We start from the raw sequence: 26,743 nt of genomic DNA on the forward strand, positions 1-26,743 counted from the left end.
CATTTAAAAAAAACTACTCAGAAATCTGTAAGGAGAAATTAGAGTCTGAGACTAGATATGGAGAAATTGTTTAGGAGGAAAAATGATAAAGTTTAAAATAAAAATGAAAGGAAGATGGGATATGAGTGATACTAAGAAGTCAGAAATAACAAAACTTAATAACTAACTAATGGAGACTGTGAACAAAGGAGAGGAATGAATCTAAAATGACCTCCTGGTCTGTGCCTCAGGCAAAATGGTTATTGTGTCATTAGTCAAATGTGGAATAAGGGGAAAGGAGACAACATAAAGTTTTGGAAAATGTTTGGTTCTTTTCACAGTTAACAGGATTCAAGTTTAAACAACCATGAGGTACAATCTTGCATTAATTAAAACAGAGTAAATTAATAAAAGTAATACTCATTGTTGTAGAGTATTGGGAAAAAGATACACTAATACATTGTTGCCCTTCAACCTGGTGAAACTGTTCTGAAAAGAAATTTGGCAACAAATACAAGAGCCATAAAAATTATTATATACAGTACTTTGACCCAGAAACCCAGCTTGTTGGAATATAGCCCAAGGCTGTAATTCAAAAAAAATTTTTTAAAAACCTATTTGTATAAAGATGTTTACAGCTGTGCTATATATTACAGACAAAAACCGGAAACAGCCCAAATGCCCAGCAGTGAGGGAATGCTTAGCCAGAATTCAGTACATTAATGCAATGGAATATTTTACTGGTATTAAGAATGACAAATACGAGAACTATGTAGAAATAAGGAAGGGGCAATATAAAGCAATGGGCAAAAAATGCAGAATTCAAAATGATGCACATACAATGATCACAACTACGTAAAATTATAGCTGTATAACCAGGAGGATTGGAAAAACCACAGAGCTGGTAATTTAGAGTGCTGACATTTTTGTTATTGTTGGTTGAGTCACTGGGAATGTTTATGTGTTTAAAGTTATATGTTTATGTGTTTAAAGTTTATGTGTTTAAAGTTATATATTTAGTACATATACATTAAGAAAGGTAAATACCCATTTTTTCTGGCACATAAAAGAAAAAAAATGTTCATCAATACCTTTCCTTCTTGCCCTATGTAATTTTTTCTAGTCTCTTGAGTGCTATTAGTTTTCGGATGTATGGGGAAGTAGGCCTCACCACTTGTCACCACACCACCCAGTCACATGATCATTTCTTTCATCTGTTGCCAACTATTGTGTCCAAGTTCTTGACTTATTCACAACAAACTAGCATCTATGTGCCCAAAATTACACCATGTACACAAACTGGGATGCCTTAACTATACCTTATGTACTGGGTAGAAGTGTCTCCTCAGTATGACTTTTTAATCTCTGACATAGAAAATATTTGTTTTTTTACTTTCGGTTACCATAGTATAATTGTCCCTCCATTTAATGAAGGCCAATTCCTCTGGATTCCATTTCTTCTAGCCTTAAAGAACTTCTCATTTTGGTTATATCCTTGATCTCTTGTATCATCTATCTCCTTCTCTCCTGGATAAGTCTCAAAATACAAACCTGTTCTGCTGTCTCCCACATTAAATTAAAGGGGAAAAAATGCCATTATCGTCCTTGACCCCAAATCTCCCTTCATTTTTCTACTTTCCTTCACAGTAAGAATTCTCCTAAGAGTTGTCCACATTATTGTTTCCAATTTCTCACCCTCCATTCACTCTTCAAACTATTGTGATCTGACTTCTGTTCCACCACTCCGCTGAACTATATTTCTCAAGGTCACCAACAACCTGCATGTTGCCAAGTTCAATGGCACTTTTCTGCCTTTCTATTACTTGACCTCCTGGACTTCTAGCAGCACTCCCTCCTTATTTAAAACTTTCTTTTCTTGGTTCCTACACCTCAATCTCTCCCTTTCCTCTTACCTCTAAGGCTATCCTTCTTTTCTCACATCTCTAAATGTGATCGTTCCTCTGGGCTCTCTCCTAACTCTCTGTCTCTTTTCTTTCCATATTCTAACAGATCTCTTACATTCCCATGGATGGCCTTAAATCCCATTTGCATGATAATGACCACTAAAATTAATATCTCTAGCAGAGACCTTGATCCCTTGACTCATATTCAAGGATATACTTGACATCTCCATTTAGATTCAAGCACAATAAACATAACATGAAACCTAAAGTCATGATTTTTTTCCCCCAGAACCAGTTATTCCCTCTATCTTCCCATCTTCGTAAATGATAATAAATCCACCCAGTTACTTACACAACCCTATGTCACATCACCATACACTTATCCAATATATCAAGTCCTGTGGTTTCTACCTCCAACAATATATTCCACTGCCACAACCCAATTCAGGTTCCCGTCATTATGTGCACTCCTACAACAGCCTTCTCACCAATTTCCCTGCCTCCTCTCCAATCCATTTTCCATAGAGGAGACACAGCATACTTTTTGTATAATAAGTCAAATTATTTCTCTCCCTAGCTTAAAAACATTCAGTATTTGTCTCACTGCACTTAGAAGAAATTCTAAGCCCTTCACTATGCCTGTAAGTCCCCATATAATATGACTCCTAATTACTTCTCTAGCTATACCTTTCTTTAGCCAATCTGGCCCTTTTTTCATCCTTAGGGCCCTGCACATACTTATCTTTCTTCCAAGAACACTGATACTGTTTACTTCTCATTTTGTCTAGTTAACACCTTACTCATTCTTCAGATTACACTTTATTTATTTTTAATGAATTTTTAAAAATTGAAGTATAGTTGATTTACAATATTACATTATTGCTGGTGTACAACATAGTGATTCAATATTTTTATAGATTAGACTTCATTTAAAGTTATTGTAGGACTTCCCTGGTGGCGCAGTGGTTAACAATCCACCTGCCAATGCATGGGACACAGGTTCAAGCCCTGGGTTGGGAAGATCCCACATGCTGCAGAGCAACTGAGCCCGTGGGCCACAACTACTGAACCTGCACTCAAGAGCTCGCGAGCCACGACTACTGAAGCCCAGGCGCCTAGAGCCCATGCTCTGCAACAAGAGAAGCCACCGCAATGAGAAGCCAAAGCACTGCAACCACGATTAGCCCCCGCTTGCTGCAACTAGAGAAAGCCCACACGCAGCAACAAAGACCCAACACAGCCAAAAATAAATACATTAATTAATTAAAAAAAATACAACCCTAGACTGTCAAAACTGAAAAAAATTTTTAAAAGTTATTGTAAAATATTGACTATATTTCTCATGCTGTACAATATATCCTTGTAGCTTTTTTATTTTATACATAGTAGTTTGTTTGTACCTCCTAATCTCCTACCCTTATCTTGCCCCTTCCCCCTTCTTTCTCCCTGACTGGTAACCACTAGTTTGTTCTCTGTACCTGTGACTCTGTTTTTTATATTCATTCATTTTTTTATTTTTTATTTTCCACATATAAGTAATAACGTACTATATTTGTCTCTCTCTGTTGGCTTATTTCACTAATCATAGTACCCCTCGGGTCTATCCATGTTGCTGTGAATGGCAAAATTTATTCTTTTTTATGGATGAGTAATATTCCATTCCACATTTTTATCCATTCATCTGTTGATGGACACTTAGGTTTCTTTCATATCTTGGCTATTGTAAATAATGCTGCTATGAATATTGGAGTGCACATATCTTTTTGAATTAGTGTTTTCATTTTCTTCAGATATATACCCACAAGTGGGATTGCTGGATCATATGGTAGCTCTATTTTTAGCTTTTTGAGGAATCTCCATACTGTTTTCCAAAGTGGCTGCACCAACTTACATTCCCACCAACAGTCTACTAGGGTTCCCTTTTCTCTACATCCTCACCAACATTGATTATTTGTGGTCTTTTTGATGATAGCCATTCTGACAGGTGTGAGGAGATATCTCATTGTGGTTTTGACTTGCATTTCTCTGATGATTAGCAATGTTGAGTATCTTTTCATGTGCTTGTTCTTCTTAAGTGTGACTCCTTTAGGGAACTCTTCCAACCACCTAACTTAGTCAAATCCCAGCACTTACAGTCATTCATAGGACCATGTACCTCTCCTTGGTACTGTTTTAGTCTTAAGATAAGTTGATTATTGTCTATGTCTCCCCTACCATATTATATACTCCATGAGGGCAGAGAAAGTATCTATTTTTGTTTATTTTTACATTCCCAGTTCCTAACATAGTACTTGGAACATAGCAATTATTCAACAAGTATTTGCAGAATGAATGAATGATTGATACAGGGTCATGCTACTGAGAAGACTGTCAGTCCCATGAAAATATATTAATCAAATCATTAAAGAAAAGGTACAATCTAAAAGAATAACTATGTGGACTTAAGTGATAGTTATTGTCTTTGCTTGATTGTATATTATGAACTATGAAAATGTTCTACACATGTGATTCTTATCCCCTAATTAAAACATGTAAAATAAAACCAACTTCTCCATCACCATCCCCTCCATACACACACACACACACACACACATGCACACACACACACACACACACAGAGTAATTTCAAAGTTCAGCAAAAGTATGCAAAGGGAAGCCCAGAGCTGCATTTGTAGGTAGGAGTCAAGGTCAGAAAATTGTTCTGCAAGAGAAAACGGAAGTTCCTACTGAGAGAGAAGGAGAGAAAAATGAAGGATGGGGAAAGGATAGGAATCAAAATAAGGGCTTGGGGATTCTTTGTAAAGACGAAAATGCCTAAAATTAAACCTCAGGCTGTTAATATTGTTACAGTGTAAATCCTTCCGGCTTCCCAAGCCTTCAATAATGTCTGCTACGTTAATTAGCTTAGATCAAGACTAAGCTACCACAAAAGGGAAGAGAGAGGGTCATAAGAGCCATCAAGCCACAAGGGCCATTCAGGAGGTTGGCCAGAGGTGTCTTGCTACTGGAACATATCTGTCTATACTTGTACAGCATTTATCTAACCTTACTTGGGCTGTACACTTCACTGGAAAACATCTTACTTGTCTTTGAATTTGTAGGAATAACCATACCTGTCCCAGAATATGACAGGATGCTGCACAAAAGGTGTGCCTTGGTGCATACTCTGTATGTCACATGAACTCCCGCCTCTCCCAACTTCCTTGTTCCTACCCTCTCTGTTGTAGTTACGTATCCTCTTTGAGTCTTTGATTCAACATATATCTTCAGTCTTCCTCATGTTATTCCCTCAGACATCCACTCCAACCCTGCATAACTGGACCCAACATGCATATATGTTCCACTCATTTAATCTGGGCCTGGCCCACCAGCAGGACTGGGGAAGAGAGCATTTAACATAGTGCTGCATCCATAACCACTGCTTAAAAAATGATTGTTAGATTCAGTCAAAATTAAATAAATCACATGATAGCAATTCTCTAGAATACCTAATAAATCTATCTGTTAAGCTGTGCTTTAATGTACAAGCATTTGTAGTGTTTCTCAACTTTTTAACCCAGATCCACTGTCCAGGATTTTGTCAAGTTTTACCTTCTGTAAGAGGTCCCAAGAATACAGTAGATAATATTTTGCCTTTTAAAAAATATTAAGTGATGTTATGCAATGCTATAATATTAAATGTGCTTTCTAAAACAACACATCCTTTCCAGCTGTTCTGGAGGTTGTGATATCCCTCCCAATCCCACCCTCTTCTGCTGATTGTGGAAGGCCTGGAGAGAGAAGTTCTTCCACTGTTTGGTAGAGAATCCCTGATTTATGGTGGGAGACGTCACTATGAAAAAGTCTCTCTGCCCTTCTTAAGACCAGAAATAACCAGGAAAAAATGCAAATACATTAATTCATTACATTTAATGAACAATGTTTTAAAAACTGCTAAATAATCTGACCTACCCATCTAGGAGGGTGATGACGTTCTTCCTGGGCCGCCCAATATTAGGGCCATACAAGCTGGCTCTGGAGTAAATCCGGATGGGTTGTAACAGGCTCTTCAGCTGGATGTAATCCTTTCCCAACTGGCTGCCATTTACTGCCCGGCCACGCATGGTCCGATAGTTATTTGGCTCTAGATTAAAAGCAGACATGCAAGTCAGAGTTGAGTAGAGTGAGGTTCTGCCAACTCTTTCCTGTCCACAGATCTCTCTGTCTTTTCTTAACAATGTAAACAAAGTAACCAAAAAGAGGGTGCAAGCTAGCTTAACTTGAGAAACTATCCCAACTAAAAAGTCAAGTGCCATTTTACCAAACTAATCTTCGCAAAAGATCACCTAATCCACAACAGAGAGACCATACTGATTTTCAAATGATACTTTATAATAAATGGTGTACTGAGTTGAATAGTGTCCCTTAAAATTCATGTCAACCCAAAACTTTAGAATGTGACCTTATTTGGAAATAGGATCTTTGAAGAAGTAATTACTTAAGTAATTATTTATGATGAGGTCATATGGAATTAGGATGTGTTCTAAATCCAATGACTGGTGTCTTTTTAGAGAAAGGAGAGGGAGATTCAGGTACACAGACCCACAGGGAGGAAGGCCGTGTATCGATGGAGGCAAAGATTGAAGGGATGCTGCAATGCCAAGGCTTGTCGGCAGCTATTAGAAGCTAGAGAGAGAAATGGAATAGATTCTCTCTTAGAGACCTGGCAGTGCTTTGATTTCAGACTTCCTGAACTGTGATTGAAAAATATATATTTTTTTTGTTTTGCTTTTTGTTTTTTTTTTGGTATGCAGGCCTCTCACTGCTTTGGCCTCTCCCGTTGTGGAGCACAGGCTCTGGACGCGCAGGCCCAGATGCTCCGCGGCATGTGGGATCTTCCCGGACCAGGGCTCGAACCCGTGTCCCCTGCATCAGCAGGCGGACTCTCAACCACTGCGCCATCAGGGAAGCCCAATATTTGTTGTTTTATACCACTGAGCTTGTCATGATAGGCCTAGGAAACTAATACAAATGGTAAGAAAAGAAAGCTTCATAAAGATGGTCCTTGTATCCAAAAGTTAGAAAAACCTTAATGTTCGATAATAGCAAAGTGGCTGAGTGAAATAACTTAGAGCAAAATCCCCTCCCCCAGTTTCTATTAACTTGGTAGTTCTAAATAGACAAGTAAAGTCCTAAAAACCAGCAGCTCCACTGCTGGAGGGGGCTAACTTGATTCGGAATGAAGCACATATCCCAGGCAAGGCCAACATCTTGGCTAGCTTCAGGTTTTGACACTGGTAGGGGCAAGAAACAGACCAGCAGACTTGCAAGAAATGTAACAGGGAGATTTGAGGAACAAGAAAGCCATTGAGGATTTTGATAAGCCCACAAATACCCACTGTAGTCTGGAAGGCTGTGCATGCTCAGGAGGGACTGGAGAGGGCACTAGCTATCCATGCATTCCCAGATGAATGTGAAACCTAGTACACTCATAAAGGAGACATGAGAAGGCATGTCAAAAAGTAAAAGCGAATCAGACTTGTAAACTGCCTAAATTTTGGAAGTGTTCCCAAACCCACACACAGATATACTGGCAAAAGGTGAAAGCCTTATTAGCTCAAGGTAAACACAACCTCTGATCAATCATCATCTCACTATTAAGCTATGCTGACTCAGGGGCAACCCCTAGGAAGCTGGCCTTAAAAATAAAAAAAAATTTTAAAATAAAAAACTTAAGAGATACTAGCAGCTACATGATGCAAGACTCTATGGAACTAGTCCAGGAAGTGACTAAACAACAAATGAACAGAAAAGAAAAAACAAAAATAACCTCTGGAATGGAGGATTGGAATCCAGATTTGCTCCAACATATTATCTAAAACGTATAGTTTTCAACAACAACAAAATTACAACATGCAAAGAAATAGGAGAGTGTGACCCATAAACAAGAAAAAAAGAAAGAAAGAAAGAAACTATCTCTTAGGGGACCCAAATGTTTGACTTAGCAGACAAGGACTTCAAAACTGCTAGTATAAATATGTTTACAGAACTAAAGAGAAGAATAAGAAATTAAGGGAAAGTATGATTTTATTGACTAATCAAATATAAAGAGATAGAAATTATAAAAAATTATCAGTTGGAAACTTTGGAACTGAAATGATTCTTCACATACAGAAGAACACAATGAAATTAGTAGCTGAATTTTTACCAGAAATAATGGAGGCCAGAAGAAGACAGTGGGATGACATATTCAAAATGCCCAAAAAAATGTCAACCAAGAATTCTACATGCAGCAATCTATCCTTCAAAACGGAAAGCAAAATTTAGACCTTCCCAGAAAAACAAAGGACAGAATTCATTGTGAGAAAATCTGCCTTACAAGAAATAAGAAAGAACGTCTTTTAGGGTGAAACGAAATGTCAGTAGATGGTGATTCAAAAGCACACAAAGAAATAAAGAACACCAGTAAAGATAGTTGCACAGATCAATATAAAAGACAGTTGAAAATATTCATTACTCAGCTCTTAACTAATTTAAATGACAGCTGCATAAAACAAAACTATGAAACTGTATTGTTGGGCTTACAACATATAAAGATGTAATACTTAGAATAATAATAGCACAAAGGAGGGGGAAATGGAATCTTATTGGAGCAGTTTCTACAGTTAACTGGAATTAAGTTAGTGTTACCCTAAAGCAGATTGTAATGAGTTAAGATGTATTATAATAAGAAACTACTAAGAAAATAACTAAAACAAAACAAAAAGAAATTAAAACGGTACCTTAGACAATATCCCTTTTGAATGAAAACACAGTAAAGGAGAAACAGAGGAATAAAAAAAATGAAATATATAGAAAATTGCAAGGTGTCAGATGTCAGTTCAACCATATCAACAATTACATTAAATGTAAATGGATTAAAAACTCCAATTAAAAGCAGAAATTTTCAGGCTAAGTAAAAAAATAAGATCCAACTAGAGAAACACATTTTAAAGTCAAAGACACAGAAGAGTGAAAGTTAAAAGGATTAAAAAAGATATGCCATGCAAATGGTAAACATAAAGGAGCTGGGATGACTATACTAATACAGACAAAATAGACTTTAAGACAAAAATGTTACTAGAGACAATGTGGGGCATTTTATAATGATAAAAGGGCCAATTTATCAGGAAGATATAACAATTACAAACATATACATACCAACAACAGAACACCAAAATAAATGAAACAAAACTAATAAAACTGAAAATAGAAAATTCAATAATAACAGAAAGAGACTTCAATACCACATTCTCAATAATGAATAGAATGACTAGAAAGAAAATCAGTAAGGATATAGAAAACTTGAGTAACATCATCAGCTAACTTTACCTGATTGAATTATCTATAGAACACTGCACCCAACACATTCTTTTCTAATGCATATAGAATATGCTTCAAGATAGACCATCTATGCTAGGCCATAAAACAAGTCTTGTATATTGAAAAGGATTAACTCATGTAATGTATGTGCCCTGACCACAACAAAATTAAATTGGAATTCAACGACAGAAAGTAACTTGAGAAATCTATAAGTATTTGGAAATCAAACAAATAATCCATGAATCAAAGAATAAATCACAAGGGGAATTAGAAAATATTTTCAATGAAATGAAAATGAAACTATAATATATAAAAATGTATGGGATGACACCAAAGTCACGATCCATGAGAGAAATAATTAAGAAACTGGATTTCATTAACATTAAAAACTTCTGCTTTGCAAAAGACAATGTCAAGAGAATAGAAGACAAGCTATAGACTGGGAGAAAATACTTGCAAAATACATATCTAATAAAGGACTGCTATCTAAAATATACAAAGAACTTAAAACTTAATAAGAAAACAAACAACCTGATTAAAAAATGGACTAAAGAACTTAACAGATACCTCACCAAAGAAGATATACAGATGACAAACAAGTATATGAAAAGATGCTCTACTTTATATGTCATCAGGGAAATGCAAATTAAAACAACAATGAAATACCACTCTATACCTATTAGAATGGCTAAAATTTGTAACACTAACAACACCAAATACAAGCTAGAATGTGGAGGAACATAACTCTCATTTATTGCTGATGGGAATGCAAAATGATATGGTTACTTTGGAAGTTTGGTGGTTTCTTACAAAACAAAACATACTCTTACCATACAATCTAGCAATCATGCTCCTTGTTTTTACCCAAAGGAGATGAAAACTTATGTCCTCACTTTGTCTGCACATGGATTTATGGCATCTGTATTCACAAGTCCCAAAACTTGGAAGCAAGCAAGATATTCTTCAGTAAGTGAATGGATAAACAAACTGTGGTACATCCACACAATGGAATAATTTTCAGCACTTAAAAGAGATGAGCCATCAAGCTATGAAAAGACATGGAGGAAACTTAAATGTCTTTCACTAAGTAAAAGAAGCCAATCTTAAAAAGCTATATACTGTATGATTCCAACTATATGATATTCTGGAAAAGGAAAAAACTATGGAGATTGTAAAAAGATCAGTGGTTGCTAAGGGTTAGGAAGAGGAGGGAGGAATGAATAGGTGGAGCACAGAGGATTTTTAGGGCAGTAAATACTCTACATGATACTATAATGATGGATACCTGTCATTATACATTTGTCCAAACCCATAGTATGTGCTCACCAAAAGCGAACCATAATGTGAACCATAAATTCTGGGTGATTATGATATATAATGTAGGTTCATCAGTTGTAACAAATGTACCTCTCTGTGAGGGGTGTTGATAGTGGGGGAAGCTGTGCACATGTGGGGCAGGGGATATATGAGAAATCTCTATACCTTCTCAATTTTGCCGTGAACCTAAAACTGCTCTTTAAAAAAGTCTTTAAAAAAGTTAATTTGAGCACAAAGAGACCTAGGCATGTGGGAAGAGGGAAGGCCATGTGAGGACATAGTGAGCCAAGAAGCCAAGAAGAGAGACCACAGAAAAAAAAAAAAAAAGATCTGCTGATAACTATGTGTTAGGCTTCTAGCTTTTTTTTGTTGTTTAGGAAAAAGAAACCCAATGCTTACAGGGAAATTTACAGCCTTAAACTCCTACATTAGAAAATAAGATCTCAAATCAATAATCTAAGCTTCTATCTTAAGAAAGGAGAAAAAGAAGAGGGAGCTAAACCCAAAGCAAGAAGAAAAAATGAAATAATAAAAATTAGAGAAGAAACCAATGATATAAAAAATGGAGAAAAACCAATTAAAGTAAAAGTTGGTTCTTTGAAAAGATGAACAAAATTGATAAAACCTTTGGCTAGACTGATCAAAAAAGAAAAAAAAAAAGAGAGAAGACACAGATGACCAAACTTAGGAATGAAAAGAAACATCATTAAGGATCTCACAGTAATTAAAAGGATAAGGGACTACAACCTTATGCCAATGAACAACTTCATGCCAATAAGTTACACAATGTATATGAAATGAAAAAATTTTCAAGAAAGGCACAAATTACTAAAACCAACTCAAAAAAAAAAAATCTGAATAGGCCTATAACCACAAAAACATTTAATTAGTCATTATAATTACTTCCACAAAGGAAGCCCAGACTCAGATGGATTAATTGGTGAATTCTACCAAGTTTTTAAGGAAGAAGTAATGCACAATTCTTCATAAACTCTTCCAGAAAATTGAGGAAGAGGGAACAATTCCCAACTTATTTTATGAGGTCAATATTCCCCTGATACCAAAGTCAGACAAAGACATCACAAGAAAGCTACAGATGAATATTTCTCATAAATATAGATTCAAAAATACCCAACAAAATATTTACTAACTGAAACCAGCAATATATAAAAAGTATTATAATATCATGACCAACTGGGATTTACACCAGGAATGCAAGGTTGATTTAATACCAACACCCAACTAATGTAAAATACTGTATTAACAGAATAAAAGACCAAAACCACATTATCATCGCAACAGATGCAAAAAAATCAAAACAAAACAGAACAAAAAACCATTTGACAAAATCCAACTCCCATTCCTGATAAATACTCTCAACAAACTATGAATAGAAGGGAAATTCCTCAATCTGATAAACAGTATCTAAGAAAAATCTATATACTTACCGGTGAAATACTGAATGCTTAATGGCAAAATATCATACTTAATTGAAATACTGAATGTTTTCCCCCCTAAGACTGGGAACAAGGCAAGGATGTGTGCTCTCACCATTTACATTCAACATCTGTATTAGAGGTTCTAGTCAGTGCAATCAGGCAAGGAAAATAATTTAGGCATCTAAATTAGAAAGGAAGAAGTAAAACTGTCTATATTCTTAGACAACATATCCTGTATATGGAAAATCCTAAAGAATTCACACAGGTAGGGGAAAATAAACAAGATCTAAAAACCAAGTTCAGCAAGATAAAAGATCAATATATAAAATCAATTCTAAATACTAGCAATGCACAATACAAAAATGAAATTAAAATAATTCTATTCGTAATTGCATCAAAAAGAATAAAATACTTAGAATAAAGTTAATAAAAGAAGTGCTAAACTTGTACACTGAAGACTACAGAACATTGCTGAGAGAAATTAAAATTAAATAAATGGGACATAATCTATGCTCATGGATAGGAACAGTCAATATTATTGGGATGGCAATTTTCCCTAACTGATCTACAGATTCAATGTTCTCTGTTAAAATTCTAGCAGGCTTTATTGAGGAACTTTAACAAACTGACCCTAAAATGTACATGGAAATGCAAACACCTAGGAGAGCCAAAACAATTTTGAAAAGGAAGAATGGAGTTGGAGGACTTACATTTCCCAATTGCAAAACTCATTATAAAACTTGTAATCAAGACAATGTAAATAAAAACCATAGAGAATAGATTGGTGGTTACCAGAAGCAGGTGTGAGGGTGGCAAAATGGGTAAGGATGATCAAAAGATACAAACTTACCTTATAAAATAAAAGTCACGGGGATGTAATGTACATCATGGTGATTATAGTTAATGATACTGTATTGTATATTTGAAAGTTGCTAACAGAGTAGATCTTAAAAGTTCTCATCACAAGATAAAAGTATTTGTAACTATGTGAGGTGATGGATATTAACTGAACTTATGGTGATCATTTTGCAATAAATACATATATCAAAAAAAGATCATGGTGATCATTTTGCAATAAATACATATATCAAAAAAAAAAGACAATGTAGTCCTAGTATAGTAGTCCAAGAACAGACATACAGATCAGTGGAAAAGACTTGAGTCCAGAAATAAACCCATTTGTGGTCAACTGATTTTTGACAAAAGTGTCATGCGAATTCAGTAAGGAAAGGATAATCTCTTAAACAAACAATGCTGGGACAATTTGATAGCCATATGCAAAAAGATGAATTTAGATTCTTACTTCTCACCATACTCAAAAATTAACTCCTAATGGATCTTACGCCCAAACGTAAGAGCAAAAACTACAAAGCTTTTAAAAGAAAAAATAGGAAAAAAAATTTGTGATCCTGGGTTAGGCAAAGATATGATACCAAAAGCACAAGGAATAGAATAAAAAATTGATAAGCTGAACTTTATCAAAATTCAAAACACCTGAACTTCAAAAGATGCCATAAAGAAAATGATAAAATAAGCTATAGACTGGGAGAAAATATTTGCAAGTCATATGTTTGATGATCTTGTATCCAGAATATATTTAAACCTCTTACAACTGAATAATATGATAACCCAATTAAAAAGGCAAAAGATTTGAGTAGACATTTCACCAAAGAAGATGTAAGAATGTCTGATAAGCACATGAAAAGATGCTCAATATCACTTGTCATTAGGGAAGTGCTAATTAAAGCCATATTAATATACTACTTCAAAACCACTAAAATGGTTATAATCAAAAAAATAGACATGAACAAGTGTTTCCAATGATGTAGAAAAACTGTAATCCTCATTCATTGCTGGGGAAAATGTAAAATGGTACAGCTACTTCGAAAAGTAGTGTCGTAGTTTGTTTAAAAATGAACTTAAATTTACCATACAAACTAGTGACTCCACTCCTCCCCCAGGTATCTTCCTAAGAGAAATGAAAGTATATATCCACACACAGACTTGTATATGAACATTTACAGCAGCATTACTTATCACAGTCAAAAAGTAGAAACAATTCAAATGTCTGTCATCTGGTGAATGGAAAAGCAAAATGCAAGATATATATGTATATATAGGTAGACAGATATACATATAGACATATCTCTATGTATATATATATATATATATATATATATATATACACACACATATATATGAATATATGTATTCATACATTGGAATACTATTCAGCAATTAAAAGGAATGAACTACTTTTACATGCTACAAAATGGATACACCTCAAAAACATGCTAAGTGAAGGAAGTCAGATGCAAAAGACTACATATTTTATGATTCCAGTTATATGAAATAGCCACAAAAGACAAATCTATAAAGACAAAAAGCAGATTAGTGTCTCTTGGGACTGGAAATGGTTACAGAGACTGACTGGAAACTGGCATGAGGGATCTTTTTGGAGTTATGGAAATGTTCTAAAATTGGACTGTGGAGATGGCTGTACAAGTCTATAAACTTACTAAATAGCATGAGAGTATTATGTAGATGGGAGTACGTGGAGAAAGAATAGAGAAGATAAAGGTGAGAAGGTGAGAAGATAAAGGTGAGAAGGTGAGAAGCAGGCATGGAGAGGGAAAGGGGAAAAGTAATCAGGTAAAGAAACTATATATGTTTTCTCATCTTCCCTTCTCTTCCTCTTTCCCCCTCTTCTTCCCTAAGCATCAAACTCTCTCCAACAAAAATACAGTTCTCTAAAGCTATGGGCTATGATGTAGCCTCATAAACAATTGGAAGTGTGTCTGAACATGGTGGCTCAACCCTGTGTTTGGCCTTCACAAGACTATACCTGTTATATACACACAAATATACATAATAAAACTGTATAACTGGCTATACATAAATACATCATACATTTATCCACACAAACACAGACTAAAAGCTTAATAAATATTGAGTTAATGAATTGATTAATAAAGCTGGGCTGCCAGAATCATCATCTCTAAGGGGCTAAGTTTTATAAGGTCATAATTTTGATTTTATGAAATTGCTCAGTAGACATCAGGTTCCAGGGAACTGATTCATATAACTAAAATCAAACAAGAATAATTGGTGAATGTATAGGTCAGGCATAGGTATAAATATATGACACTGATTCCGTAATTAATTACAGTGGCTTTTATTTGTTCTCAGAAGTGGGCAGATCAATTTGGGGAACAATTCATAATGTAGTGTTCAATTAGAGATGCTGCATTATCTCCAGAGAACTTTTGTTAAGGATAGCCCTCTATAGGACAAACACCATCTCTCCGGAGCAGAATTGGATTAAACTTCTTATTCTACACTTCCAAGATTTGAGTCTCGGCTTCAAAATTCCCCCCTGCTCTTCCTTACTTTAGATTCACCAATGATTAATAGAAATGCAAATAATTACAATAATCACCTAGTATTAATCAAATATAGAGTTTACAATTTATGACAGTTAAGGAAACATTTTATATCTACAAAACATAGTTGTTAAAAATCTTGTATCAAGAAAGTCATTCTTTGACTTTGACATCCTAAACTTTCTTAATCTTCACCTCTTGGGTATATTTTGCTTTCATGGTATGTAGCACACACTATTCACTGATCTTGAAGGAGAAAAAAGTTTAGATACTTTAAACTTTAAAAAAGTTTAGTCACTTTAAGTTTAGATACTCCAGGAGAAACAACCAAAGAAATATCTACTTTAGTTTTTCCAATGCCAGATTTGCTCTAGAGATAAAGTACTTGTTAACAGGATGTGGGTATATGGAAGGATGAGAGAACTCACCAGTTCTCTTGTCCCTCCCTAAATGTGTATATAATAAACTATTATGTCTGTCCAAAAAGATATGGTTACAAAAAAGAAAATGGATAAAAGATTGGAGAGACAAGTCCAAGCCAGGAGGATGATCAGATAATTTTTGAGGGGCAAGGGCCTAAATATACAACACAGAATCATTGTGAACAGAATACAATGGATATCTTAAGGGATATGATGCTAGCACAAGAAAAACTATCAGTAGTTGTAAAATGAATTAGAAGAATCAGCAAAATAAATCTTCAAACCCTAAAAGGTGTGTTTATTTGGGCAAACTGCTTATTTGTCATATCAAAAAATAGAAATGCAATTTTTAAAATAAAAGCAAGGGGGTGGGGAAACAGACCAACTCTAGTCTTCTTGACTACAGACTCAAAAACCATCTATATCTACCTTGATAGAAATGCTCACAGGAACATTACCAGATACTTTCTACCTTATTGAATTTTTAAATTCATAAATTTGGCTATTTTTCTATCTATTGCTATCTATATCCCTATGTATTTTCTTATCTATGACTGTGCCTTTTCTCCTCCTCAAAAATGATTCTTTGTTTTTGTTAATCCTTGAAGATGGATTGATGATGATGGGAATCAAGTGTTGTGTGGCTAAGGTGACTAAACAACATTTAAAAAATGTAATTAGCTCTGTCTCTAAACTGTTTAGCATAATTTGGGGGAAGGATGGAAAGGGGCAGTCTCTCAGTTATTTGGAACAGATATATATACAGAAAGATGCCTATACTCTCCCCACCCCCACCAAACCACGTCAGTTATACCAATTAAAGATTTATTTAATTTAATAAGCTCCCAAATTCAGAGATGCCACAAACCCTGGAGGAATTATTCCCATCAGTCATTTGTAAGTAAGTTTTAACTGCTTTGAGCTTATCTACAACCAGCTGAGATTCTTTGACAAACCAATTTTATTTAGAAGTATTTTAGAAAGAAAACAAACGCTTTAGGCACAGCATGTATTCCCTAGCTCATCAGAGGCCCTACCACTCCTTACTGTCTTACACTGACCAGTTTTAAACATTATACCTAATTGGTCCCTCATGACAGGTATAATGCCCTGTTTGGGGAATGCATTGTTTGAATTGTTTAAAGAATATTTTGCTGTGTTTGGAGAAAAGAGCTAAGCTGAGTGGAGTCTGACACTGGAGCAGGGTAAGGTTAGGTGGGGTAGTCATGAGTAGACAACATAAAATACCAAAGAATGTCAAGGAGCATGAAATAGAAAATACGACGGGGAGGGATCAGTAAATGGCTTTGTCTACTATGTAATAGTTTTGCCTCATTCTAAGCTGATCACATCACTCTTGCTCTTGTCCTAGAACGTATGATACCTAGACTGGTTGGGAAGATGAAAAATCTCAGGCTACCCTAGTTATGCCCCCTGTAACCAAATTATCTTCAGTTCAGCTCAAGTCTCCATTTGGTAGCTAACTCTCCCCCAATTTCCCCCACTCCAGGGAAGGAAGAGAGAGCTACATTCCAGTTAATGGTTAGTGATAGGAAAAAAGACACTTGTTCTTATAAGATCCTCATCCCTTGCTACCTTATGAGAACTTCAAATTCTAGAGTGGAGTGTATAAATTACACACATGTGCTTGTGTAAGTGTACACTGCCCCCCCAGCATACACACGGTGCTCCAACCAAACATGGGTTAGCTACAGATATACATGGCCATGGACAAAAATGTTATTATCAATTTGTAACAGTAATTTTAAGAGAATTCTTGGTTGTTTTGTTCTAAGGTTTACCAAAATGTCTTTTTATTAGGAATCAGAATATTTTCAAATTTATACTATCCATAATTTTAACTATAACCCATAGTAGTTGACTCAATAATATTAGAGACTCATGGAATCTACAGAATATCATATGCATCATACACACATATATATCACTAGGAAAAATACTGTGACTTAGGAACATTGTGTGTTCGATAGAACATTGTTCCATGAGGTGATAATAGGTCTCTCTCCCACACACACACACACACACACACACTCCCACCCACCCACCCACACACACACACACACACACACACACACAGTGCAATGATTAAACAGGACTGGCTACATAATTTGCAGGGCCCCATGCAAAATGAAAACATGGATCCCTTTATTTAAAAATTAAGATGGCAATAGCAGAGCATTAAACCAAGCATGGGTCTCTTCTAAGCATGAGATCCTATGTGACTGCACAGGTTGCATGCCCCTGAAACCAACCCTGGTTAAATGATTTAAGAAATGCTGGGTTAAAAAAATCTTATACAGATTTTATTGCAACAGGACTTCTCAAGCCTTTTACATGCTAATGTGCATTATGAACCTTCAAGAAGTACATATACTGTAGACCAGTTCCCAAATATACTTGACCAAACTCTTTTGAATTATTATAAGGGTCATCTTGCAGGACCAGTGTTCTATAAAAGATTGTAAATTTCAGCTTAGGCTGAGCAGCTAGGTTGTATCTGGTTTAATATAAATTTGTTAATCATAAGTCACATTTGGCATTTCCCCTATATTTGGAATAAGGTAACTAGAGAACTACAGATGCAAATGGTGGGCTTCACTAAATCTACTCTCCAACTGTTTGGCCTTTTACTATTTGGAAGGTCAACTCAGTGGTCAAACAACCCAAGTGTTTTCTGGGCCACTGTACTACAGATGGTCTGAGCCATCTTATTTTTTACCCTTTATCTTGTCAATTGAGAGGAAACAACATCCTTACTTACCATTACCCAGTTCCCAAGAAATGTTGTACTTTTTACTGGCGCTGTACTTCAACAGACTCAGGGCACTAGAACTGTTCCAGGAGTTATTGGGATTACGACGCAGTGCATTTAGAGCAAATATCAGGTGGAGTCCAGAGCAATCAGCAAAGTTATAAAGTTTGTCTAGAGACCTGGCTGGGAAGAAGCAGAGAAAGGCTTGTAACTTTCGAATCAACATCCCAACAAAAAGAAAATATTAGCTACTACAAAAAGCCTTTCTATGAGCTTCCTGCTAATAGGAATTACACAGAGGCTTCCAAAAGGGACTATTACCTTTTGGTTCAGGTACATTTCAAGGTGATTTTCAAAAGCAGCACACACAACTCCAGATAAAGTTTGCAAATTGACAACCAAATCTAGTCTATAGTATATTTTATCTGTTAACAAAAAATTGAATTCTTAACATTTAGAAATGGGAAGACACAAACTAGTTCGATTTATAGTTTTTCTCAAAAAATCAGAAAATCTGGCACTGCTGGATCTGAACTCCTTTATGAAATGATAGGAATAGTGTCAGGAGACAAGGCCAGGAAACAATGACTGGCTGGGGAGTCATAAAATAGCTCAACCTAGCAGCACTTCCAAAACAAATCTCACTCAATTTCACATTTCTAATATTTCTGAGAATGGAAATACCACAACTACTAATAGAAATATGTTCATTGTTAGGTTGATCCCAGATACCATGAATGCTATTTACCATATGTCCCATACCCATCCCATTCCTTCACGCCTATTGCCACCATTCTGGTTCTGGCTCTCATTTCCATTTGCATGAATTATTACAAGAATGTACTTGCCTGTCTGCCTCTAGATTCTTCCCAGATCGCCAGATTCATCTTCTCCCAATCAATTTCATTAGTTTCACTTACTCCTCAAAACCTTAGTGGATCTGCAAGACCTTTGTTTCCCTTAGTTCAAGGCCCCTACAACTCAACTATAATTTTTCCCCAACTTCAGGTCTCTCTATTATTGTCAAAGAATTCTTTGCAGGTGTTATCCAGTTCTATTTATTATAGAATCCCCTGCCCCACTGGCCTTTGCTCTGATTATTCTCATTCGTCACGCCTTTTCTTTCTCTTTTAAACATATCCAGATTTTACTTGTCCTTTTATACAATGTTTCACAAAATATGGATGACATGATTTTAAGTGGTATACAGATTGAAAAAAATTTTTAGGTTAATAATTATGTACAGGAGTTCACATTATCTTAGTACTCATTATCCAAGTCCCCAGAGCAGGGTTTCTCAAATGGGATTCTGTGGAACACCATGTGGGGCTCTATAAGATATCATTAGGGGGTTCTGCAAAAGATGACACAGAGTGACCAAGGTGTCTCATAGCAGCTGTTATAGGTCTTTTAGTCCTACGAAGCAGGACCATGATCATTTGGTTGAATCCATTATCAGTTTTTGAAGTGGGATACAGGGTTGCTGCCATTTTTATCTCCATATATGTACAAGAAAGTGTCTTTTAAGAAGCATCAAGAAGAAGGATGGAAATTGTCTCATTTTAGTTGAAAATAAAATCCATGGGAACTTATCTCACATTAAACCCAGAATCAAGTAGCTAAGCAACAACAAACAGCATAATTTCACATTAAAGAAATAAACTTAATTATTAAAAGAAAAGGAAATAAACTTAATTATTTTTAGTTCCAAAATAGCAATTAAAATTAAAATGCATTTTTAGGCCTATTAAAATTATCATGAAACCAACACATGTGTATACTGATCTTCTAATTATCTATATAATCTGACCATGCCACTCAGTAAAAAAATGGTTTCTTTCAAAGTCTCATAGAAAATGTTTTCTTAAGCTATAATTTTATTCATATTGCTTTGACATATAGTTTTAGTAACTTTACTATTCAATACTGTTAATTTATTTTCATATTGAAAACCACATTAACATGAATTCATAAACCTTATTTAAATAACTTAACAAGCCTACCTTTAGAAAAATTATATCCCATTTTGGCTTAAACCAGTTAATTAACAAAAACATACTATGTTTGCCTTATAATTTTTCAAATTCATAAAAAGGAAAAAAGGGATTAATTTCAAGAACGAAAGTTAATTACTTGATCTTTTCTTCTTTTCTAGAAAGGTTGTCTAAAAGGTCATTTTCAGTTTTAAATAGGAAAGAAAAAAAACTAAGCTTACAGCTTACCATATATCATGTACCATACCTCAACAGCACTTATATGATAGAAATTTGTGATAATGTTTTAGCCTTACTTGGGTAAGGCACCAAAAAATCAAGTAGAACATTTTAAAAAGAAAAATTGAAGTTTATTCTAACCATACCACTGACCTTTTTGGGGGAACCTACAAAAGAATGGGCTAAAATGTCAGCCAAACTCAACAGATTCTCAGGAAAATATCACTCTATTTAAAAGAGCATTGGCAATTATTATTGGATTATAATATCTACAACTAAATGATTACACTGACATATCATGAGCTTTATATATAATTTTTATTCACAAGTTCCCTGAGACTTGAGAATATTTCAAGTGTTTCTCTGATATAAAGTTTGAGAAGGCTGTCCTAGAGTTAAAGGATGCATAGGAAAATAAAAGTAATCCTAACACTAAAATATTCACTGTTGAGCTGAGAACTGACTTAAACATTCCTTCCACTTGGCAATATCCTCACTAACCAAAGCAATGATGTTTTTAGTTTCTCCAATATAAGGCAAACTCAGTACAAATCTGTTGCAACGCCAAGTTGCAAATGTGAGGAAAATACACAGGGCTTCGTGAGATCAATGAAAATAATGTTTGATAATTGCTTAAATTACATGCAAATCCACTAATAAGTAAGGATCTAGAAGAACTTTATCAGCTGAACAAGAGAAAACTCACAAGAGTGATAATAAGGTTGCTCAAAAAATAATTTTATTAAAATTTCATATTAGGTCTACTTTGATGTTTTTTAATACTTATGACTGTGCCACAAAGTTAAATTATTTTATCAGAAAAATACTCAATATTCAATTAAATATCATTTTGTTCATTCAAATTGTTCATAGCTGCAATAACAGCTTATAATTTAAGTATAAAATGAAATACACTTATTTTCATAATTTTTAGTTTTATTTATAAACTAAAAAGCTAATCAAACTTTTGCATCAAAATTTCATATGAATGATATTCTTTTTAGGTAGATTAATCCCCTTTAAGTGGCCTTTTTCTAGACCTAATTGTCTCCATATGATGAGGATTATCTGTGTTTGTTTCATATGTAATAGAAAAACATATATCAAACACAAAAGCACATCAAACCTGTGATTTTATGGATGTGATAGTTTAAGACAAGGAAAATGGTATTTATCAAAAAAATGTCAGTATAAAGAAAAATGTGGAAAAATAACAATATAGACAGTTTGTTAATATGGCAAAAATTGAGAACTAGAGAGCTAGAAGTTTGGGAAATACTTTGTGAAGGATAAAGTTTAAGTCCCGCCTCCTCCATGAAGCCATTCCTCAGTGAATTCACCAAACCACCTACAGTGACCTCAGCCTTCTTTAAACTCAGGGTTTACACCATTTGTTGTCATCTGAGTGCCTTGTGACATTGTCTTACCTTGGGATTACCTCTTGATTTAGTCACTTCTCCAGAGTGAATGGCATGTTTACCCAGTTAAACTGTTAAGTTCCCTAAGGCTGGTACTGTATCTCATTATATCCTTCACAGCATCTATCAGAGAACAATTTCCTGCCTTAAAATCATGCTTAGGAGTTCACACATCACAAATCCTGTTTGTTGCACAAAAATGGTCTAGTAAGAAACTGAAAGTTCCGAATGAAAGATATGTATAATAATTATTATTGCTAGTTCAAGAAATATACCCTGAAGTTTATTTTAAAATGACATATATTTGAATATAGAGCATTCAGTAGATGCTCAACAAATGTAATCTTCCTTGTAACATCTGTCAGGTTCCACCCAAGCAAGCAGATACTTAAAGATGACTTCTACTCTCTCCACCAGAGGGTGCCAATGCCTTTATATCCTATAGTCAGGTTGTCTTGGCATCTCACAGGAACAGAACTTTAAGGAGTCTTGTCTAGCAGGCAATTAAAGATGAGGAGCTGGAGTCTTAGAGAGATGGAAGAGAGAGGCTTGGGAGTCATCTACATAGTGCTGAGAAAGCTGATGCTGTGAAAGTTCTTGAGAGTTTTGAAGGACAAAATGGTAGGACAAAACCTTAAGAAATGTCCACATATAAAGGTCAGGAAGGGGCTTCCCTGGTGGTGCAGTGGTTAAGAGTCCGCCTGCCGATGTAGGGGACGCGGGTTCATGCCCCGGTCCGGGAGGATCCCACATGCCGCGGAGCGGCTGGGCCCGTGAGCCATGGCTGCTAAGCCTGCTTGTCTGGAGCCTGTGCTCCGCAACGGGAGAGGCCACAGCAGTGAGAGGCCCATGCACGGTAAAAAAAAAAAAAAAAAGGTCAGGAAGAAGGAAAAAAAGGGGGGGACAGAGAATAAGGAGGAGAACCAGAAATGTAGAATTAAGGGACCCAAAAGAAGACAGTTTCAAGGAGGTGCTGGTCAATTACAGTAGATGTTGGTGAGAAATTGAGGAGAAAAAGGAGAAAGAAGAAGTAAACTTATTACGGTTAATCAAAAAATGAGATTAGATTTAGGTTGGGGTGTGAACTTAAAGAATGAGTGGTAGAGAAAAAAGAATAGACTCTGGTACACTGAACTTACTTCTTGAAGTTCTGTGGCAACAAAACGAAGAAAAGAAACAAAATAATGACTAGAGTAGTACCAGAGATAGGTTAAAGTAAAAAAATCAAGAACCAAGACTGCAATCTGTCAAAAACCATTTTTTCAATGAGGCTAATCTCAGCTCTATATTACAAATGGATAAGGTCAATGAATTCACACTAAGATATAAATGATGGTCATTTTTCTCAGTTTCCTCAGCACTTCTCACTTCAAAAACAAAACAGATGAACAACAATCGAAAGAACAAAAAATAGGGCTCCCATTAATCTAAGCAATGAGATGGCTGGAATTTCAAGTAGGATTCATTCATTTATTCAACAAATATTTACTGACTACCTACTGTATGCCAGGAAATATTGTAGTCTCCAGGGTTATAGCCATGAACAAAACAGAAAATAGGTCCTTGCGCCATGGAGTTTACCTCTAATGTGGCTGTAGTGGGGGTTGATGGAGTCTGTAAAGCAGGGTAGGGGATAGTAGAACCACTGGGGGTGGTATGTTATTTTAAATAAGCCTCATTGATAAGATTAACATTTGAGCAGAGACCCAACGGAGGTTAGGGAGCAAGTCAAGGGGATAACTATGGAAAGAATTCCAGGCAGAGGGTATAGTAAAGGCAAAGGCCTGAGACAGGTAAGTGACTGATGATTGTGAAGTAGAGCAATGGTGCCATTATGGCTGCCCCAGAATGAACATAAGGGAGAGAAATAGGAGATGAGGTCAGAGTGGCAGCAGGGTCAGATTGTGTAGGGCCTTACTGGCCATTGTAAGGGCCTTGGCTCTTATCTTAAATGACACAGAAAAACACTGGATGGTTTTGAACATGACCAGATTCACATTTCAAAAGCATCACCCTGGCTTCTGAGCCAAAAAGAGACTACAGGGTGAATAGAGGGCAAAGGTGAGAGCGAGGAAAGTAGCTGGGCATCTATAATGATAATTCAGGCTAGAGATCATAGTGGCTTGGACCTGGGTGGTAGCAGCAGAGTGGTGGAAGTGGTTGGATTCCTGGGATGTTTTAAAGGTAGAAGATTTGCTGAAGATTGGATATGGGGTCTGAGGGGAAAAAATAGTCAAGGAAAACTCAAGCTTTTGACTTGAGCAACAGAAAGATGAAACTGACATTTAAGAAAGAAGTGTAGAAGGTTGGGAGATGGAAGGAGAGGAAGGCAATCAGAATTTTGGGTTTGGATACATTAAGTTTGAGATGCCTAACTGACACATTAAGTAAAGAATTTGAGTGATCAGAATATACAAATCCAGAGTTAAGGGGAGAAGTTTTAACTGAAGATATAAATCTGGTTAAGCAAAACATTTTGAAAGGTTGGGAGACGTACAGAGCTATAAAGGAGGGAAAGTGGAACTGTCATAGGGATTTTCTGATTTCCAGATAACCACTGTCCTCAAAGCAGCATATCCCAGCCCCTGTTAATTTTACAGGAACAATTAACATTTTCTTAATCTTATGTAAAGTGCTGTCTGAACAAATCTTATAGATGTGGCCTCATCCCTCACTTTCCTAACTGATAGCCACCTCTAAACTCCTCTTCTATAGAAATTATGGAGGCACAAGTGTCACCTGGGAATTAAAAAGTGACTTGCTAAGTAATTTTGGCTTCCAATCTGTGCTTCCCCAGAATTCTGTCAAGATGAGGCATTAAAGTCTCTTCATAACTCAATACCTAGGAAAGCATCCCAAGTATTAACTCTACCCCAAACAGGCCCCTTTCCATTAAGTGCTTTTTTTCTTTGGAAGGTTGGGTGGGGCAGGAGGCAGCTGCCTCAGAGGCTGTCAAAGTATCAACTGAGCTCTGCTCAAGTATGTTCCATTTCTACATTTTGTTTTTCATGAGATTTGATAATCTGTCCCTATTTTCATGTGTTCACAATTAGAACAAGCTGACACTACGCTGTTGAACTCAGCACCAATTTCCCCTTCCGAAGTTCAGGACTGTCCTCTAAGAGCTAAGAGTAAGAAACACATGTGTAAATCCTTAGCCACACAGAAAAAAAGCACTCTCCCTTCACGTGAAGTTATCAAAAGAATAGTTACCAAGGGGTATTTTTGTCCTTTTTGCCAATTTAGAAATGAATAAGATTGGACTGAGTCCTCAAAACAAGTAAACTATTTTTTTCTGCCTGATACTTGCTTAGACTTGGCCAAAGAGTTTCTCAAACACTAGTGTGATGAACTTTGGGTCATGTTAGAACTCCTCACCATTCCTTGACAAACCACATTATTCCATGGCTCTCGTTGCTCTAAGCTTTTTAGCTCTGCCTGGAATATCCTGTCTTCTCTTTTCTTCATTCTTCATAGCTTAGGCCTATGGCCTTCTCTGTGAGGTCTTCCCTGATTCTCCAAGGTAGAGACACTGGGGCTCCCTCCTCTCATCTCTCCCAGCTCTTTATTGGCTCCTGTTACAGCAACAGACAACCATGCTATCATTGTCCAGCTCTGCATCCCTCTCTAAAGGCAGACTGGAGCATTTGCCAAAGAGAAGGTACCATGTCTGCTTTTTTAGCATCCATTTCAGTATCCAATACACAATAAGCCTTAATAAATGTCTGACTCCTACAGGTGTTATTTAGGCCCATTCAATACCACTTGCAATCTGTCTGCACCCTATATATAACCCAACCTGAATTACCATTTTCATTGTAGCAAATTCCCTCGAGATTATGTCTATTACTACATGCTGTTAAATGCATTCAAATACTCTACTTATTGCCTTAAGTGTTCATTTTGGAATGAATAATATTGGGGAGTCATATGTTACTATTCAATAGAAACTGGAAGAACAGGAATTTCTAGTGGAAGCTAGGCAGACAGATCCTGAAGGAAATGACAGCTGGAGGCTGTTGTCTGCTGACTTTACTCCCCACCACTGGGCAGCAAGTATTTCTTTGAAGGGAAATCTGAGCAATTCATCTCCGTATCTATCACAAATAAGGAAAGAACAGAAAGCTAATGGCTAGGATTGCCAGGTTTAGCAAATACAAATACAAATAATGCTACTGCATTAATACAAGTATGTCCCATTAATATTTGGGACATACTTAACGCTAAAAAATATTCATTGTTTATTTGAAATTCAAATTTAAGTGGAGGTCCTGTATTTTATCTGACAACTCTACTAAGGGCTGAGTCTTAGAGTAGAGCCACAGTTGTCAGGAGAGAAGTAAGTGGAATTGTCAAGAAGAGATAAGAGAAAGTCATAGAATGATCCAAGAATCAAGATGAAAGAATAGCAATGAGATCCAACGAAGAAGGTGATTTTCAAAATAATAAGGTAATATAATATCAAATCTTGAAAAGTAAAGAAGATACATCAAGGAAGATAAAGACTGAGAATTACTGCAGTGACTCCCAGACCAGAGATTTAAAAAGCTTCAA

The 26,743-nt window shown here is 35.9% G+C and overlaps 1 protein-coding gene across 4 annotated transcripts in view; it reads right to left on the minus strand.

Annotated features, from left to right (window-relative positions):
* The window catches only part of HPSE2 (heparanase 2 (inactive)), a 569,943-nt gene that overhangs the window by 239,214 nt on the left and 303,986 nt on the right, over window positions 1-26,743 (minus strand). For 2 of the 4 annotated variants that reach the window (XM_032608390.1, XM_032608389.1), the window contains exons 4-5: window positions 18,568-18,741; window positions 5,835-6,006 (exon numbers count right to left, since the gene is read on the minus strand). In XM_032608390.1, the coding sequence (XP_032464281.1) occupies window positions 5,835-6,006; window positions 18,568-18,741 (346 nt within the window). The remainder of the gene's footprint in view (window positions 1-5,834; window positions 6,007-18,567; window positions 18,742-26,743) is intronic. The other 2 variants (XM_032608392.1, XM_032608391.1) reach the window with 1 other exon arrangement.

The sequence above is a fragment of the Phocoena sinus genome, chromosome 16 (assembly GCF_008692025.1).
Source record: "Phocoena sinus isolate mPhoSin1 chromosome 16, mPhoSin1.pri, whole genome shotgun sequence".
In the NCBI taxonomy this organism is placed as follows: domain Eukaryota; kingdom Metazoa; phylum Chordata; class Mammalia; order Artiodactyla; family Phocoenidae; genus Phocoena; species Phocoena sinus.